Here is a 20,595-nt window from a genome sequence, read left to right as displayed (position 1 = left end):
CGCAGACTTTACAGTTCATAGGAGCCCTCATAGACACAGTCGAAGTCAAAGCATTCTTACCGCATCCGAGAGCGTTAACTCTTTCAACGATGGCTACAATGCTTCTTCATGCTACAACAGTGCCAGAATGCCAGATCCTCACAATTCTTGGACATATGGCTGCATCCATTTATGTGGTTCCAAATATGCGCCTCCACATACGCCGTCTACAATGGGGCTTGAAACATCAATGGGATCAATTTCTCCAACCATTGTCAACCCCCATTTCATTAACCAACAGTATGAAACAGGATCTAGAATGGTGGTTACTTCCAAACACCCTACACCCTTACGCCCATTATGGCATCAGATCATACTAACCACAGATGAGTCCCCCACAGGATGGGGAGCACACTTGAAACACTTACAGACACAAGGTCAATGGACCTCGTACGAAGGGACACTTCACATTAATCTCTTGGAACTGAGAGTGGTACGTTACGCCCTTCAAGCCTTCGAAAGTTACCTTCGAGGAAAGTTTGTAATGATTCTCATGGACAATCAAGTTACCATGTTTTACATCAACAAAGAAGGAGGGTCTGGTTCTTGGAACCTCTGCAAGTAAATGGTTCAGATTCTGGAATGGGCCCATGGCAGATTCATTTTCCTGCAGGCGACTCATCTGCCAGGCATTCACAATTCCAGAGCAGACAGACTCAGCAGGATTTTTCACCCCCCACGAATGGGAACTAAATCCAAAAGTGACCAATCACATATTCTCGGTCTGGAGCCTCCTGTCCATAAACCTCTGCGACAGATATCAACGCAAAGATCAAGAATTTTTGCTCCGTTTATCTGAGCCCACACAGGCTCGCTCTGGATGAGTTTTTAATCAGTTGGAAAAACAATCTCCTATACGCATTTCTGCCAATACCTCTCATCGCTTGAACAATTCAGAGGTGTATCGAGGACCAAGCAGATCTGATACTCATAGCATCTGCATGGCCAAGGCAACCATGGTATAGCTACCTCCTATGCCTATCTATTTGCAATCAGATACCTCTAGGGGACAGCGATTGCCTTCTTACACAGGATCACTACTACATAAGAACATAAGAACATAAGAAATTGCCATGCTGGGTCAGACCAAGGGTCCATCAAGCCCAGCATCCTGTTTCCAACAGAGGCCAAACCAGGCCATAAGAACCTGGCAATTACCCAAACACTAAGAGGAACCCATGCTACTGATGCAATAAGAGCAGTGGCTATTCCCTAAGTAAACTTGATTAATAGCAGTTAATGGACTTCTCTTCCAAGAACTTATCCAAACCTTTTTTGAACCCAGCTACACTAACTGCACTAACCACATCCTCTGGCAACAAATTCCAGAGCTTTATTGTGCGTTGAGTGAAAAAGAATTTTCTCCGATTAGTCTTAAATGTGCTACTTGCTAACTTCATGGAATGCCCCTAGTCCTTCTATTATTCGAAAGTGTAAATAACCGAGTCACATCTACTCGTTCAAGACCTCTCATGATCTTAAAGACCTCTATTATATCCCCCCTCAGCCGTCTCTTCTCCAAGCTGAAAAGCCCTAACCTCTTCAGCCTTTCCTCATAGGGGAGCTGTTCCATCCCCTCATCCCCTTCACTCTTCCCTGCATCTCACGGCATGGAGGTTGAGAGGCTCGTGTATCAATGTTTGAACCTCTCTCCTGCTCTCCAGGACATACTACTGTCCTCAAGAAAGCTTTCCACAAGATTAAATAACCAAAGGAAATGGACTTGTTATACTTTCTGGTGCTTGTTGACAGAAACGGACCCATTCACTTGCTCTCTGGAACAACTTCTCTCGTACCTTCATTTGCTATACAGTGACGGACTCGCCACTTCCTCTTTACGGGTACATTTAAGCGCTATCGCAACTTACCACATCCCTCTTAATGGACAGCCTATTTCATGTCATACTTTAGTTTCGAGATTCATGAAAGGAGTATTACGTTTACGTCCACCATTACAGAAGCCACCATTACCGTGGGACATTAACACAGTTCTCGAGCAAGTGGACTCTAATAACTCAAAGGGAGGCTTGATCAGTTGAGCGAGGACTACGGTGAGATCCCATGATAGGTGGATTCCTTATCAGCGGTTTGATGTGCAAGAGCCTTTCATAAAACAAGATGCAAACGGGTGAACGGAGATTGATTTGTTATCCAAGAAAGCATGGTATGCCAAGATAGTGCTCAGATGAACTCTTACTGAGGAAGTGGTGAGTCTTGAGTTAGAGAGGTGAAGCATGTATTGCAAGAATTGTGGAGACTTGCATGAAAAAGGAATGAAATCAAACTGTTGGCACTAGATGAAGAATCTTCTCTATTTGAAGGAATAGCTTTTCTGGTTGAAGGTTTCCTAGACGAAACTAATATGTCTTTGATTTCCAATGGTACTTGTAATTCTGCTATCACTGCACACTCAACATCCATGCTGTGAGATTGGGATGAAAGAGGTCCCATCATCCTGAGTTAGAAGAACAAGGTCTGACCCTATAGATATTAGAGGACTGCTGGAAAGCTTGAATAGATGTGCATACCAAATTTGTCTAGACCATTCTGATGCAATGAGAATTAGATAGGTGTAGTCTTGATGAACTTTCTGCACTATTTGGTTATGAGGGGTATCAACAGAAAAGTGTACATGAAGCTTTGGCCCCAGTAGACCACAAAAGCATCCTGGACTAGTTTGCAGTTGCTTGGCAGAAATGAGCAGAATTTACTTAGCTTTGTGTTTTGCTATGATGCAACCAGATGCCCTGTTGGTAGACCACAGAGGTTGAATAGTTTGTTTACTACTGGCTGCTGCAGAAACCACTCTTGAGGTCAAAATACTCTACTAAAAGTTTGGAGTTGCCCAGTAGGTAGGTAGGTATTCTGAAGAGATGCCCAATGGCTTTCTAACCAGTTCCATATCTTCAGTGCTTCTTGATAGAGAGACCATGATCCCATTCTCCTTGTATGTTGGAAAAGAACATGGCAACCTGATTGTTTGAATTAGAATACTCCTCCCTTGGAGGAGGTGTGTGATCATAATGAGAGTGTCCATATCACTCTCAGTTCCAGAAGACTGATTTGAAAGGCATTCTCATGAGGGGATCAAGTTCCTTAATGCAGAAGGATCCCACATGAGCACCCTAACCCCTGACAGAAATGTCTGTCATAAGGTAGTGCTGATGAGGACATAGTTGAAGTGGGGTACCATTCCGGAGCATGTGAGGTTATAACCACCATGAACTCCCTTACCAGCAGGGTCAGCTCAAGAGAGAAGTTTTATCATTTGATTCTATTGAGATCTGAGACCACACTGAAGGTGACGGAAGTGAAGATGGATCAGTGGAACTATGTGGGAGGCCTCCGCCATGTGAACCAATAAAACAAGGAGCTTCCTGGCCATAGTTCTTGGATTGGAGAGTTGTTATTGGATTAGTGAAATCACGGTAATCCTCTAGTTGTTGGGTAAGAATGCTGTCTATATTGTTGAATCTATGCATGCCCTGATGAATTGGAGGCACTCCATGGACTGCAAGTTTGACTTCTCAAAGTTGATGTCAAATCCTAGGCTCTGTAGGAGGTAAATCGTCACATCCGGGGAGTGGAAAACTGTTTCTCATGACTGTGTTGTGATTAGCCAATCATCAAAGTAGGGAAAACTTGTACTCCCTGATGTCACAGATGTGCTGCCACCACTGCAAAGCAATTTGTGAAAACCCCAGGAATGGAAGAAAAGTAAAAAAGAAGTATTGGTAGTGGGATGAATATGCCCAGAATCATAGGTAACAGTGATAGGAAGGATGAATTGGATGTGAGTATATGCATCCCTGAGATCAAGAGCACACATCCATTCACCCTGTTGAATGGATGGAAGAATTGTTTTGAGTGAGTTTATTTTGAATTTCTCTTGGGGGATATGTTTGTTGAGAAGCCTCAAGTCCAGGATTGGTCACAATCCCTCTGACTTCTTGGGGATGAGGAAACATCTGGAGAAGAATATGTTGTGATAAAGGAATCAGTTCCAGTACCTGATGTATGAGAAGAGACTGCACATCCAGTTATCTAAGGGAGATTAAATGGATCCGGATGGAGAGGCGAACAGTGTGGAAGGAATGGGGTTCAGGATAAACGCAGCCAGTACCCATACTGCACAATCTTGAAGACCCAGGAATCCTTGGTTATTTGACACCATTTTTCCAGAAAATGTTGTATTTATACTGCTACCAGAAGGGTGATAGGGATTGGTCAGTGGGATCAAAAACTAGAGCATGGTTTAGATTGCTGCATGTGTCCTTCATCAATGCATCCAAAGGGCTTTGAAAAACAGAGGAATAGCACACCATAATGGAAATGTTGTGCTGTGATGCATCACAAACATACATAGTAACATAGTAATGATGGCCGATAAAGACCAAATGGTCCTTCTAGTCTGCCCAGCAATTTGCTTATGGTAGTAAACAACTGTTCCATACTGTTACCCCCATGCTTCTGTTAAGGATAGTAACTGCTACTCCATGCAGCTTACCCCCATGCGTTCTGTTATGGATAGTACTGTCACTCCATGCAGCTTACCCCCATGCGTTCTTTTAAGGGTAGTATTGTCGCTCCATGCAGCTTACCCCCATGCGTTCTTTTAAGGGTAGTATTGTCGCTCCATGCAGGTTACCCCCATGCGTTCTGTTAAGGGTAGTATTGTCGCTCCATGCAGGTTACCCCCATGCGTTCTGTTAAGGGTAGTACTGTCGCTCCATGCAGGTTACCCCCATGCGTTCTGTTAAGGGTAATAACTGGTGCTCCATGCAGGTTACCCCCATTCTGTTAAGATAATATTTCACCATACTTTGATCATGCTTTGCTAAGCTACTAATAGAAATTAAAAAAAATTGAACTTTTTTTCCAGTCAGTTTTATATTTATCCATCCATTAAATATGAAAAATTTAAAACCTCATGAACAAATCCCAGCTCCATCAAAAGAACATACTGTTGTTGCATAGTTGATGACCTTACTTATCTAAAGGTATGAAAATCAAGGGAGAAAAACCAAGTCATCAGCTCTATTGCAATTTGCTCCTTAGGATTACATTTTATTTTGTATATTTCTACTCTGTTTTTTCTGTGGCCGCTTCAAAGCAGATTCCAGTGATGATACATAAGTTCAGCTTTAAGTTAACATGCTATTTGCATTAACAGACGAAGATTCTCCAGTTTCCTCTCCTCTGACAAGCTGGAAGCCTCTTCTTCCCACCCTCTCGCTCCGTAGGTCCTTGATGAGAAAGGCTATCCCTGAATGTGTCTGTTTCTGCCTCTGGAATACTGCAATAAAGGCAACCAACTCTTCTCTGACCTTTTCAACATATTGGAATGTCCCTTTCAAAATAAAATGCGTGGAATGGAACGAGTAAACATTAATTAGTTGCTTACTCTTTTTAAAAGTACAAAGAGCAGGGGAGACACAATGAAGTTACTAGGTAATGCATTTAAAACTAATATTTATTTATTATTTTTTATATACCAACATTCAATCTGAGATATAACATCGGTTTACATTCAGATACTGTAGGTATTAATAAGAGAAAATATTATTTTATACAATGCATAATTAAGCTCTGGAATTTGTTGCCAGAGGATGTGGTGAAAGCTGTTAATGCAGCTGCATTTAAAAAAGGTCTGGACAAGTTCTTGGAGGAAAAGTCCATTAACCATTATTAAGGTAGAATTGCAGAAATCCGGAGGGGGCGCTGTTCGCCGCGTTCAGAGATGGCTGCCTGAATCTGGAGCTCCGTATAGCCAAAGACCTATTTTGCAATATCACCCCTCAAAAACCTCGCCTGATTTGGGGACTCGCGGCAAACCCTGAGACAGCGTGCTGGGGGAGAGAAAATCGCCTACAGAATTGCAGAAATCCACTGCTTATTCTTGGGATAAGCAGCTTGGAATTATCTACCCCTTGGGATCCTGCCAAGTACTTGTGACCTGGTTCGGCCATTGTTGGAAACAAAATACTGGGCTTGATGGACCATTGGTCTGACCAAGTATGGCATGTTCTTATACTTATCAGCAGAGTATCATCCAGCAAGGAAAAGCACCGTAATCGTGGGCCCACAAAAGTATTCAAGGAAGGATTTATTTTCTGGCCTATAAACCAGGAAAGCCAAGGTTCAAATCCCACTGCCGTTCCTTGTGATCTTGGGCAAGTCACTTTACCCTCCACTGCTCATGTACAAAACTTAGATTGTGTGTTCTCTGGAGGGTAGGGAAATACCGCCAGTACCTAATGTAATCTGCTTTGAAGTTCTGGAAAGCAGATTATAAAAATAAATAAATTAAAATATCCTGCTCAGAAACTATGAACTCAGACCTCATAAGGAGATAAGACATGCCATGCAGTGTCAGATCAAGGGCCAGTGAGCCCAGCATCCTATCTGTAACAGTAGCCAGTCCAAGTCACAAGTACCCTGCATATCCTGAAAAGTAGATCTATTTCTTGATGCCCACTCCTCAGAGATAACAATGGTCTTCCCTAGGGCCTAGGCTACCCAGCTAATACAGGCCGATGCAATACCATGTGCTGGTTGCAGCGCACAACAACATGCGATGGGACGCGCGTTTTGGATGCACGTCATTAGCACTCGATGCAACATGGGAGTTAGTGCATCCAAATCGCGTGTCCAATAGAGCACATAGCTAATAGTGCTCATCACATGTAAATTCATGTTGATGAGGCTATTAACTATTTCCCCTGGTACAAAAAAAAATATATATATATGCGCCCAATGCGCACATTTTTTACCCTCAGAATTAATGCCTGCCTGGAGCAGGCACTAATTTCTGAGGAGCCCAAAAAGTGTGCAGAAAAACAGAAAATACTGCTTTTCTGTGCTTCCTCCAACTTAATATCATGGCGATATTAAGTTGAAGGAACATAAAAAGGAGAACTGTCAAAAAAAAAAAATAGTGTGCCAATAGTCAGGTTAGGAAAAGGGATGCTCAATTAATGAGCATCCCTTTTCCTAAGTTGAGCTGTGCACAGGTTAGCAAAAGGGACGCTCGTAACATTGAGTGTCTGTTTTCCTAACCATCTGACAGCCACCTCTCCTGGACACCCGCTGTCGAGGAGGCACTAGGGATGCACAATTTCCCCTAATGCCTCCTTTTTACCGCAGCATATTGCATCAGGTGCCCCAGAGAGTTGACTGGCGCGAGTGCCGATACTGCATTGGCCTGATAATGTTTTATGCACTTTCCCTCTAGGGACTCGTCCAAACCTCTTTTAAACCTTGCTATGCTAGTCACCTTGACCATGTTCTCTGGAAACAGATTCCACAGCTTGTTTTACAATTTGTTTTAAATCTGATGGTTGTTAATTTTTTGTTTTACAATTATTTGAAAGAGTAAATAACCATTATTTACCCATTCCACCCTACTCATGATTTTATAAACTTCTGTCATGCCACCTGTCAGCCATCTCTTTTTCCAAGCTGAACAGTCCTAACTTATGTAGTCTTCCAACCCTTTTATCATTTTTGTCGCATTACTCTGCATCTTTTCTGGTTTTGCTATATCTTTCTAAGAAGGGGCAAGCGGAACTGCACATAATCTCAAGGTACAGTCCCACCATGGTTCGATACAGGGGCAATATGATATTTTCTGTTGTATTCCCTGTTCCTTTTTGGATCATTCCTAACATTCTATTTGCTTCTGTGAGCACCGCAGCACACTGAGCTGAAGACTTCATCAACGTACTCTCCACAAGTACTCAAAGGTTGTTTTCTCAGCATTGTGTGCTTAGAATTGGGATTATTTTTCCCCTATGTGCACCACTAGCATTTTTCCACATTGAATTCCATCTGCGCTTCAGATTCCCAGTCTCCTAGTCTCACAAGGTCCCTCTGCAGCACCTCGTAATCGGCTGCTGCTGCTTTAACAACTTTGAATAATTTCATGTCAACTGCAAATCTGATTGCCCCACTCGTTGTTCCCTTTTCCAAATCATTTATGAATATGTTAAATAGCACAGGTCCATTATAGATCCCTGTGTTACTGCACTAATGACCTCTCTCCATTTGGAAAAGTCATCATTTAGTCCTACCCTCCGTTTACTGTCTATTTACCAGTTACCAATCCACAGTCAGGCACTACCTCCTAGCCCAAGACTTTTTAATTTCCTCAGGAGTCTCTCATGGCAGGACTTTATCAAATGCCTTCTGAAATTCCAAATACACTAAATCAACTGGCTCCCCTTTATTTACATGTTTATTTACACCTCCCCAAAAATCTAACAGATTTGTAAGGCAAGACTTCTCTTTGTTTTGGGTCAGGAACATCCTTGCTGGGAGTGTGTGGTGGGATGATCACTACACTTCACTCGCTTCAAAACTCTGTGCTTGAGATCTCCAGTTCCTTATAATACCCACAGTAAATATACATGTGATTATATTTGCATATATTTGGCCCCAGGACCAGGCTGACTTGCTTATTTCGGTGAGTCTGACAAACAGACCCAGTTGAGTTTGGCAAACCAGGATATGCACCAAAGGGACAATATGTACGCAGGATGACACAGTAACAAGCAGTCTCTCTCTCTCTCTCATCCCTTCATTTAACTGCAAGATAATTCAGCAGGGCAGTTACTTCAAAGCTGCCTGTTTTCATCCAAGTAGAGATTGGTCATTATCTAATGAACTCATAGTGGGAAAGATGCACCCTGTCCTGATACATTCTTACTGTTTATAGTGAATTGGTGATGGGGTTGCCGTGTTAGTCCACTTGTAGCCATAGAAATAAAAGTCAGACAGGTCATAGGAGATACTTAAGTTAGATCAGTATAAAAGTATCATGTCGTATAACCTATTGGTTTGACCTTCATGAGGAATTTAAAAAATGAAAGTGACTTGACCAATAAACACCCCCCCCCCCCAAGCAGATGTGAGCAGTGACTGCTAGGTCAGACTCATGTAGATGACACAAAGGTCTCATTTCTGCAATGACTTTCACCTCTGGAGACCTGTTTTTCAAATGCCGTTGCCCTAAGGCTTGTGCGGCATGGTAGATATTATGTCATTTACTTCAAGTCAGACGGGCCGAGCTGAAGGAGAGAATCAACACATCCAGCAAGAGGAACCTCAGCCCTCCTGACATCCACATTCCAGCAAAACACATCTATTGACTGCAGCCCTTCATACCAGTCCCTTCTGGTCTTGCGAGATGGTCACAATCCAACCTTGGAAATATACCTTTTCATGAGTTTTCCCAAGAACAACATAAAGGTAAAAGAAAAATATCCCCACATCGACATTTACTGACCGTTGTCCATAGATTCTGGGATATTAATTTATCTAAGCCCAGAAGATACCCACCCATGTCCTCACCCCTTTTGATTCAAGCAGAAACTCCCATAAATTTGTCCTTCGGTAAAGACAGATTTTGGTAGCCCCTACAGACCAAGTGAAGCCAGCAAACAGGGGGGGTTAATAAGAAGGGTCATGTAAAGAAACATGTTGATTTACCTGGAGAACCTGCTAACGATTCTGCTCTGCTGACAACAAAGGTGCGCGACAAGGACAAAGGAACTGAAAAGGAAAGGAGAGGAATAAGAAATGGTGAAGAGAATGAGAAAAGATGTAGACGCATGCAATTAACCGAGAATAGGAAATGATTCCCTGAAACTAAAAAAGGCCCCGGATGTAATAAGGTTCTGGGTACTATTTTGTGCGTACATCTATACTCCTGATTTAACAAGGAGTTTAGGAGGTAATTTTCAAACGCATGTAAATATAACATACTATTGCAGCAATTTTCAAAAGGCCATTTACACGCTTGAAGTACATTTACACATGTAAAACCCAGTTTTAAGCATGTAAATTCTTTTGAAAATTACCCCAGACGTGAATTTTCAAAGGAGTTACACATAGAAATATAACATACTATCACAGCAATTTTCAAAAGCCCATTTACGCATTTAAAGAGCACTTATGCTTGTAAAAGCTATTGACAATTTAATGGCATATATTGTAGCACTTTTCAAAAGCCCGCTTACATGCAGAAAGTGCATTTATATGTTTAAAACCCAGTTCTAAGTGTGTAAATCCTTTTGAAAATTGCACCCCTAGTGTGCAAATCAATTTGCACACAAGCCTGAGTAAAACAGTTCACACAGATTTGCGTGCCTCCATGAGGTTCCCATGTTAATGAAGGCATTAACTATTACTTCCCAATACAGAGAGACACATAGGTTTAACCCATCTTTTCTTAATGCTGGAAACGTAACTCCTGCTCACAGATGAAGTAAAGCTTCTGTGGCTGATGCCAGTCTATGGGGCGGAGGCTCCTGTCTGAGGTGCCATGATCCTGTTCTTGGGATTTGTGCACATAAACCACGCTTTGCGCACTCAAACCATGTTTTATGACCAGAGAATATGCTTTGTGCACGATGAACACGATCTGTGTGCCAGAAGAGGTTAATTTTCTAACAGCCAGGGAGAACTGCAGACATGCACATAAATCTGCTTTGCACATTTGGGGGGGGCATTTTGTAGAATCCCCTCTGGCACACAAACGTACTTCTGAAAATCAAAAGTGCACCCGTAAATCCCGATGCCACCCAAACTCTACCCCTGGAATGCCTATTTAGAATAAAACCTGATTTTGAAAAGCATTTACACACTTAAAACTGCATTTTATAAGTGCATGTGCACTTTATGTGCGAAGTGGGCTTTAGAAAATTGGTGCAGTGTTATACCATTGAATTGTCTATAAGTTTTTACCCACATTAAGGGCACTTTAAGTGAGCAAATGGGCTTTTGAAAATTACTACAATACTATGTTACATTTACAGGTTAACTCTGTTGAAAAGTACCTCCTAAGCGCATAATTGGGCTTTTGAAAATTGATACACTAGTATGTTAACATGTCCACACATAACTCCTATGTGTGTAAAAGTACGCATGTAATTTTATGCCTTTGAAAATTGTTCCAACATATTCTCCATGAAGAAATCATATTTTGTGAGTGCATGGCATGTCTTTGTGCACACAGTCTTGGGTTTGTGCAATTTTACACTTCTAATGAATAAGCATACCATTAGCTCACTGCATCAGGAGTGAACGTTTTCCTAGCGCACTGTTTCTGCTGAAGGTCAGCCTGCATTTTTTTTTTTTTACTCGCGTCTTATTACATCGGGACCAAAGACAGGCCTGAATCACTTTAGCCCTTTGGGCTTTCAAGCCACAATTTTCCGTTTTGCAAAATGATTTAGAAATAAAAAGACGGAAAAGAGAGCTCAGGGGTCCCAAAGAGCCAAAGGAAGCAGAAAAGGCAACAAAAGGTGCACTTCTGGGGTATTTTTCAAAAGAGAATCTGCACATAAAGGGTGGGTTTTTACGCAGGTTGAATGCGTAATAGTACGGGCAGAAGTACTGCAAAGAGCTGCTGCTGGGCGGGGAACCCTTTCGAGTTTCAGAAGCGTGCTGTGTGTAAATGCTTGCTTGGACAATCACACCTGCTCTCGAACTGATACATTTTAAAAGAAACACGCGTGTGCCCATACATACACCTCATTTTATAAAGTATGTGCGTAGCATTTAAAATACTCATGGTGCATGTATGCCAACAGCCTTTACACATGTGCACAAGCGTGGGGAGAGAGACACTCTCTAGAGGGTCAGTCTGACACTCTATATATACGTACCACTGTAGAGGGGCACTTTGAATCGGGGTGGGTTGTCAATTAGGGTGGGTGGTGTTGCAGACACACTCAGAGATAGTCATTATAAAATTGACATCACTAAACAATATTAGTCCTTATAAGCAATGAAAAGGAGTTGATTTGTACAATGCAGCTAGCAGAGTCTGCAGTACACAAATCTACTTGTTAGACTTCATTGCTTATAAGGACTCAAATTCTTTAGTGATGTCAATTTTACAATGAATATCTCTGACTGTGTCTGCAACACCACCCACCCTAACCCCAACCCACCTCCCGAAAACCCACCTGGATTCAAGCTGCCCCTCTAAAGTGGTCAGACTGACCCTGTGCAGAGGCTCTCTCTCTCTCTCTCTCTCCCTTGTTCAGGACTCCTGCGCCTCATGAGGACCTGCAGGGAACATACACGCATTGACTTTGCAAAATTCGTGGTTATGCGCATCAGCCTTGGCCCCGGAATGCCCATTCCCCGTCCCTTTTCCGCTTCCTTATTCTGGACGCATTTACACGCGTCCTTCCCGGCTTCTAAAAAATTCGCATTGCTTGCGCGCAGTCCACATATGCACGTATGAGGTCATTTTTGAGCGAGCAACACTTTTAAAATCTACCCCAAAGATATGTGTATAAATCGGCTTTGAAAACTAGGGCTGAAGTCTGTATGTACTTTGTATTGTGGAAGGAAAAATCAATAGGTCTAAGCAAGCAAATGAGAATTGCTTTTAACCGGTCAAGATTTTACGTAGCACTCAACACATAATCCAGTTAACATGGAGAAATGATGTGTTCCTACATTGTTTTGAGTTACTTGAAGTAAACATCAAGAGGTCCATATTCAAAGGGGTCTGTCCAGCTAAGTTTGGGACTTAGCTGGACAAACCCAGAGTCTTCTGTTTCCTGCCCCTAAGTGGATAAGTCATTATCCAGAAAAAACTTCTCCAGATTAAAAAAAAGGTGGTGTGTTGGTGTTTCAGGGGTGAGGCCAAAATTTAGTTGGGTAACAGCGATTTTCAGTGCTACCTAAGTGTAGGCAGATAACTGGGCATATTTGGCGGGTGACTCTTCCTGCTGAATACCCTGGCTAGAACTAGCCAAGTAAGTTTACCCAGCTAACTGTAGGACTGTTTTCATAAAGTCCTAAAGTTAGCCTGCTAACTTAGCAGGGTAACGCTGAATATCGGTGTTTATCCAGCTAAGTTAACCAGATAGGTGGTTCTGCCCTGGAACACTCCCGCCCAACTCGACCCAACTTATCCAGCTAACTTTAAGCAGGACAGAAAGTTAGCCAGATAAGGGCTGGTTGCTGAGTGCGGCCGGATATTCAAATGATGCCATTTGCCTGGCTAAGTCCAAACTTAGGTGGAGAAATGGCGCTGAACAATGGGCTTGGGAAATTTGAAATTTCCCTACAGAACAGAAATTTCTTTTGTATAAATTGTATTTAAGAATATGTCCCTTAAGGTCTAAATAATAGCAAGGAGGGGAGGTGAGGATGGAAAATTAATAAGAACCGCTCCTCTCATCCAATCCAATTGTTGCAGTGATGTAAGTCCAGGGTTGAGAAGGAAGCCTGGGAAGATGTGCAACTGGAGTAAGATAGTGGAGAACAACTCTGTTCCACCTCAGCTTCAGTTCTTTTTATCTTAGGTGTTTGTCCATACTTCCAAATTGGCTGTTTGAATCCAAATGAAACCCAGATTCTTACAACCAACTCACATCTCTTGGCTTCGCTTTCAAATAGTTCAAGTGAGCCAATGTGTATTAAATTCGAGCAGCCGGCAATAAATTTTGGTCGGTTCATTACATTTCAATCAGTTTTCTTAAAACCTGGGCCTGCCTGTGTTCTTGGGTGTGAGACAGCTGAGTTGTACCCAACTGTGCAGCCGCACCTCTGATTATCCCCGTTAAGTTAGCCGGACAGCTATATCTAGCTAAATGAACTAGCCGCTCTGTGGCTGAATATCGACCTCTAAGTATATTATCCAAATCTATGCCACTAGTGTTCTGGCTCTAGTTTCTGGGTCAGAACTCACAAGTTGAGTCAAGACATGATTGAGTGGAATGGTAGCCAATCGAGTCACATCAAGTTAAAATTAGCTGCAGCTCAAATTAGTCAGATTGAGTCCAACCTCTGGACTGGCTGGAGGTGTAAAACTAATCTGAATAAACTGACCAATCCCTGGCTAATGCAGTTTTGAAATATTAATGCCAGATACAGAATACTACAAGATATGGTAGCAACATTAGAAGTGTTTAAAGCAGAAGGCCTAGGCAGAATCTTCAAAATATCAGCCTGTTTCCTCTCTTCAAGTTACTCATCTTCTTTTCCTTCCTCTGTCCCATTTTATTTCTGATATTCTTACCAAGGTGTGCATCTTTAATTACAATTCCACCTTCATTTTGTAAAGATCTCTCTCTGAGTTGACTCCTCAGCTGTTCATGATACATTCATGCCTTACGAATACCGGTGGGTGTGCCGGCATGGGATTCTGACCAAAGATCCGCAGGACAGTGCCTCGATTTATTTCAATCCATCATGGTGGATGTAGCAGAGGAGGAGGAGCTTGCAAAACCTTGAAACAATATCCTTTTTAGGAATCAAATAAAAGAATGAAAGAAAGAGATCATAACGATTTACTTTGGATTGCCTGCTAAGGAGCTGCTTTAAGAAGAATATGCAAACGAGACTATGCCAGCTGTACATCACAGTTAAAAGCCAGAGGTTGAAGGCAGGAAGTCAATAGGAATTGTTAGTAAGGGAGTGACTTAAAACATTAACAAAATAATTATATCTAGTGGGAGATGGGAAAAGAAATTTCCCCATCTGACTGTGTGAGTGAGCGAGAAAACGAAGAGTTGAATGTCCTGGTCATTTAAAGCCCTGATGCTTGAAGAGTTTAAATCCTGGATGAAGGAAATGGGCTTTCCTGTCATAGCCCGAGTGGTGTCTGTGTGCACATCTGTTACTTCCTACTGCATACAATGAGATCAGCAGGCCACTAAAACACAAATAATTCTAAAAAACTAGACACAGAAAGCCAACCAACATCTCTGTAATGTCTCTAGCAATATTTCAGCAGACGCAATGACTATACATAGTAACATACTAATGACGACATAAAAAGACCAAATGGTCCATCCAGTCTGCCCAACAAGCTTCTTATGGTAGTAAATGCCACTCCGTGTAGGTTACCCCCAAGCCTTATGTTAAGGGCAATAATATTAAAAACCAAAATCAAGCAACTGTCAAATCTATAACAAAAATACTGCTAGCGCCATTTTTAGTGGGTGAGCAGCCTTCTTGATAATTCATACAATGCTGCTACTTGAACATACTTTGCTTTTGGACCTGGCCATAGAAGCAGTTCTGTGCTTTTTTCCTAATGTCTGCGAATCAGTACCCTGGACCGTAAAAGTCAGGGCCAGCATTGGTTGTCATCTGAATCCAATTCCCCTTTTTCCCTCCCTGCCATCGAAGCGGAGAGCGATGCTGCAGTTGCGTCAAAATCATGTAAGCCAATTAGTTAAGGGTAGTAATCCCCATACCTTCTGCTAGGGGTAATAGCTGCTGCTCCATTCATGTTACCCCCCCCCCCCCCCCATGCATCCTTTTCTTAATTTCCAGCTCTAGCCTTTAGAGATCCACAATATTTATCCCATGCCTTTTTTAATTCATTTACTGTTTTTGTCTTCACCACCTCTTCCAGAAGGGCATTCCAGGCATCCACTATCTTTTTCTGTGAAGAAATACTTCCTGACGTTGGTTCTGAGTTATCCCTCCTGAAGTTTCATATTGTGACCCCTAGTTCTACCGTTTGCTTTCCTCCGGTAAAAGTTTGTGTGACATACCTCATTAAAACCATTCAGGTACCTGAAAGTTTGCAACAAATCTCTCCTGCACCTCCTGTCTTCCAGTACTTACAGAGCGATGCAGATCACAGGAAACTCTATAGCATCAAATACTACCACCACAGTGACTTCTTAAGTAAACTAGCTAAAAGATAAATGCCATCCAAAACCAATCTTATAAAAAGGATGTCAGTCTTAAAGCTTATTTTATTTAAGCCCCTGCCAAAAGTATTTTATTACCTATGTTGTACAGTTGCCAAAATGCACAGCAAAAAAGGATAAGGGACGGAAATACATTAATTTATAAGATTAAAAAAAATAATCATCTGAAACAGACATCGTCTGCTCATAGTCCTGATGCGGAGCTATTCTTAACACCCCATTCACTCTGAGGTCAATACTCAAAAACCATTTAGATAAGCTATCCGTCTAAATTCAGCATATTCAGTCTCTTATCCGGCTAGAATTTAGCCGTACAAAAAGGGGCATTTCAGGGGCGTTCTAGGGAGGGCTGAGATATGTCTGACCTAGCCAAATATTGGGCAAATCGGCATATCTTCAAAGATATCCAATTAAGTAGTGCTGTCACTCAAGAAAAAAACAAACCAAAGGCCCGTGGCCTGATTGACAGCCTTTCCCCTCCCCCTGCCCCTTATACATAAATTTAGTTGGTTAGTTAGTTATTTTATATACTGTCGTTCCAAGTGAAGATCACAATGGTTTACAAAAGTAACATTCATACTTTTGGTCAGTACTTACTTTGGTATAACACAAAAGGGGGTTATGTGAATCTACAGGGATGTTCTTATACATCTTAACTGAAAATATGGGACATTAGGCTAATAGAATGGTGATTCTGTTTAGTAATTTATGTAACTGTAGGGGAGTTGTCATGGAGTATTTTGTTCTCTTGTTACTTAATATTGTCTTTGCTCTTGATGTTGTTGACTCTGCATTCTAATAGATTTAAGTTAGATTATAGGCGTTCTTAAATAGCCAAGTTTTTAGTTCACATTTGAACATCTTTCTTTCTGGGATCAGTCGTATTGTCTCAGGTAGTGAGTTCCACAGTTTAGGGCCTCCTATGGAGAACACATGGTCTCTTATTTGTGTCAGGTATGTGCTCCGGATTGTTGGAACAGTTAATAGTCCTTTGTTTTGGGACCTTAGGGTTCATTGTGGAGTGTATGGTTGTAACGTCATACCTATTAGTCAAGGGTTATCGGTGTGGATGAATTTAAATATTAAGGTTAATATTTTGAAATAGATTCGGTATTGTATTGGCAACCAATGCAGTGCCATTAGTGAACGTGTGATGTGATCAAATTTCCTGGTTCCTATTAAAAGTCTTGCAGCCGCATTTTGTAGTAGTTGCAGTTTTTTTTTTTTTATTAGGCAGATTGGAAGTTCGAGTAGTAGGGAGTTACAGTAGTCTATGTTGAGAAAATTAGAAATTCTAGCATCGAACGGAAGTCTTCAAGAGTTAGTAATGGTTTCAATCTATGTAGTATGCACGGTTTTGCATACCCTGTAGTGATTAATTTATTTATGTGCCTTTTCATTGTAAGGTTTTCGTCTATCTGGATTCCTGAGGGTATAATGTGAAAGTTACCTAGATTTAGGTGTGGAGGTTTAACTATGGAGGGGTTTCTCCTTAACCAGATGGTTTCGGGGTTTTTTTAGTTTAATGTTAGTTTAAGGTAAGAGAGTTCTTGCTGTATTGCCTTCATGTATTTTGAGATTGTTGATGCTGATTTTCAAACGATGAGGCGAGTGGAATGAATAAGAAGATGGTGATTCCTAATTCCGTCAGTAATTTACACAGAGGAAGCATGTAGATGTTGAATATGGTTGCCGACAGTGCTGAGCCGAGGGACACCTGTATCAGTGGGGAAGGTGTCAGATAAATGGTTTCCCAGTTTTACTTGGAATGTCCTGTTAGATAGGAATGAAGAGAACAATTTATGAATTCTGCAGTCTATTCCAATATTTTTCAGCTGGTGGCATAGCAGGATATGGTCCACAGTGTTGAAAGCTGCTGTTAGATCAATTAGCACCAGAATATAGGAATCATTATCATTAAACCCAAAAACTCCAAAACCACTAGACACATAACCTCCAGAGACAGGGCTTTCTCCACTGCAGGACCCCCACTATGGAACTCCATCCCACCGGATCTGCGACAAGAACCCTGCCTTCCTACATTTAGGAAAAGACTCAAAACGTGGTTATTTATGAAAGCCTTTCCAGACCCCATTTGAACCTTAACTCACCACTTACCGATACTCAGAATTTTTCTTAAGATGGTAATTAATAACTGTTCCTCAACATGGTAATTCAATAACTCTGCAAATTCCATAACTCTGTTCACACCATTAATTGGTAAATTTGTTCTCCCTGTTAAATACCTATCTCCTTTTCATCGCTCCAAGTTGTGTAATTCCCTTGTTTTATTGTAACTGCAATCTTTTTTGAGAACTTGTTAATGTTTCTTATTATTTGTTATCTTGCTTCACCTCTTGTTAATTGTAAACCGGCATGATGCGATTCCCATCGCGAATGCCGGTATAGAAAAAACTCAAATAAATAAAATAAATAAAAATTAAACCCACGTAAGACAGGATCCACTAACGATATGAGTAAAGTCTCTGTTTAGCGATTTTTTTCTGAATCTGAATTGGTTTTGGATATAAAATATCATGGTCTTCTAGGTGGTTTTCCAGTTGGTTTAACACTGCCTTTTCAAGGATTTTTGAGAGGAAATATAAGTTGGATATTGGACGATAATTGTCCCAATCGTCAGTTCTACCAGCTTTATTTTTTAAGATTAGTTTTATTACTGCTTGTTTTTCCACATCTGGGACCAATCCTTCTGAGATTGAGTGACTGATTATTGTTGTGATTGTTGGAGTGATTATGCTATGTACTAGCTTCAAGGAACTTGCTGGGATTGGATCGCATGGATGAGAGGCAGGGTTAATTTTAGTAATGATCTGACTGATTTCAAGCTTAGTTACTTTGTCGAATGTGGTCCATTTAACTTGTTCATGATTTTCATCAGGTTCTTTTGTTGGCGAGCTGGTGGTGATTTGTATTTTTAATCTATTGATTTTATCTAACAAAAAGTTTGTATAATCGATGCAGACATTCTTTGAGAAGTTGTAGTTATTTGAGATGAAGGAAGAATAGTTTGGAGTTAAATATGACTCTGTGAATCTGTTTAGCTTAGTACTCTTTTTTGGTTTATTGATTAGTGTGTGGTATTTTGTTAGGAGGAATCCGTATTTTCCTAGGGAATCTGAGGAAGGGCATTTCCGCCATTGTTTCTCAAATTTTCTCAGTGTCTGTTTCATGCATCTTAGCTTCTTCTGTTTAGCCAAGTTTCGTTCTTTTTGTAGAGTTTTTGTCTGGACTGGGCTTTGGTTGTCAGCTATTTCATTGATGATTTTATCCCAGGGGTCAAATGCTGAGAAGGCATTTGCTTTCTTGAAGTTGGTTAGTTTGTTTTTAATTGCTTCTGCAAGTACATCTGTTTCTATCTTTTTTCTGAAGATGAAGGTTTGATTATCACTTATGTCTTTTTGCATTAGGTTGAGGAACATTATTTCTGCTTTAATTAGTTGGTGAACAGATCAGGGTAGTATAGTGTGGGACGTACTGATGTAACAATTGTTGTAATTGGCAAATATTAGATAAAGGATGTGACCTACTTTACTAGTGGGGTTAGTTAAAAATTGTGACCATCCCATTGCTTCCATTGCGTCTAGGAAGGTTTCACATGCTGTAGTTTTTGGTGTTCTTGTTATGCCCGTCGATCGCAGACAGCTGCGACCGTGCTTACTTACATCCTGCACCGTTCTCCAGCCCTCCTCGGGTCTGCTCTCGGCACAGGCCAATCTCCACCGCTGCGTTCTCCATGGCTCCTCGTGGCGGCTGAGACACAACGCCACCCACGCTGTCTCCAGGCCTTCCTAGGCGCGCGTACGTGCGCCACCGGGCCTTCCTTTGAAGCCTCTTCGGCGGGAACCTTGGTGGCGTCCCTGTTTGATGATGTCATCAGATCAAGGTACATAAGCTCCACCTTTGCCCTCAGCTAGCCGACTTGGCAACAAGTTCCATATGTTTCTACTAGCTCTTGCTCCATGTTCCTGTGGTTATGGTATTGGACTCATTTGGACTTTGGACTCTGTCAGGTACCCGCTCCTTGGGGGCCAGTGGTCGCTCTCTTGGGGACCTTGTCTCTTGGCCTCCCCCGCTCCTCAGGCTATCCCTGCGCTTCCTAAAGTCCTACTCTGCAAGGCTCCCCGCTCCTCGGGGCTGTCCCCTGGAACACCTTTACCACTCAGGAGTTTACTCTAGGGCTTCCCCGCTCCTCGGGGTCACACTTACATGCTACTAAGACTGCCTGCACTTCCCCACTCCTCGGGGCTGTGCGTCGCTATCGTACAGAGACTGTCTGTGCTCCCCACTCCTCGGGTTTCAACATACGTCATCTTCGGAGACCTGATTCGGGCTTCCCTGCTCTGCGGGTTGGCCTAGGTCACTACAGCTGCACCTCCCTTGCTCCGCAGCTTTGCCCCTTGGGGGTGTCTCTCTGCTATACCTCCAGTCTCAAGCCTTCCCGCTCTGCAGCCTGCCTGGCACCTTTCCCCTCGGGGGTCTCAGTCCAGGTATTATCTTCAGCCTGCTTGTCTACTGGGGAATTTCTCCTGACTCCTCGGGATCTCTCCTCAGCCTCACCCAGAGCTCCCTGCCATGCCTGACCTCACCTCCCGATAGTGTGGGCCTGTGGGACTCCTCCCCACAGGTGGTGACAACTCACACCTCGGGCCAAGGGTCCACATACCCACAAACCTTAACAGTTCTATCTACATGTAGGTTGAAATCTCCTGCTATAAGGGTAGATAGAGTCAGGTGATGGAAACACTTTTGTAAATAATTCAATTAGTGGTCAGCAGTCATCTGGAGTATTCCAGGGGGGCCAGAAGGCCATTCCTATGTTTAGTAGTGTTGATTTTAGTATTGC

General features: G+C 42.1%; 1 protein-coding gene across 1 annotated transcript in view; it reads right to left on the bottom strand.

Annotated features, from left to right (window-relative positions):
• CNNM2 (cyclin and CBS domain divalent metal cation transport mediator 2) overlaps positions 1 to 20,595 on the bottom strand; it is a 345,438-nt gene that overhangs the window by 40,995 nt on the left and 283,848 nt on the right. Inside the window, exon 6 of the mRNA XM_029610285.1 lies at positions 9,529 to 9,591. Coding sequence (XP_029466145.1) covers positions 9,529 to 9,591 — 63 coding nt within the window. The remainder of the gene's footprint in view (positions 1 to 9,528; positions 9,592 to 20,595) is intronic.

This window comes from Rhinatrema bivittatum, chromosome 7, assembly GCF_901001135.1.
Source record: "Rhinatrema bivittatum chromosome 7, aRhiBiv1.1, whole genome shotgun sequence".
Classification (NCBI taxonomy): Eukaryota; Metazoa; Chordata; class Amphibia; order Gymnophiona; family Rhinatrematidae; genus Rhinatrema; species Rhinatrema bivittatum.
This window is presented reverse-complemented; position numbering and strand designations above follow the sequence as displayed.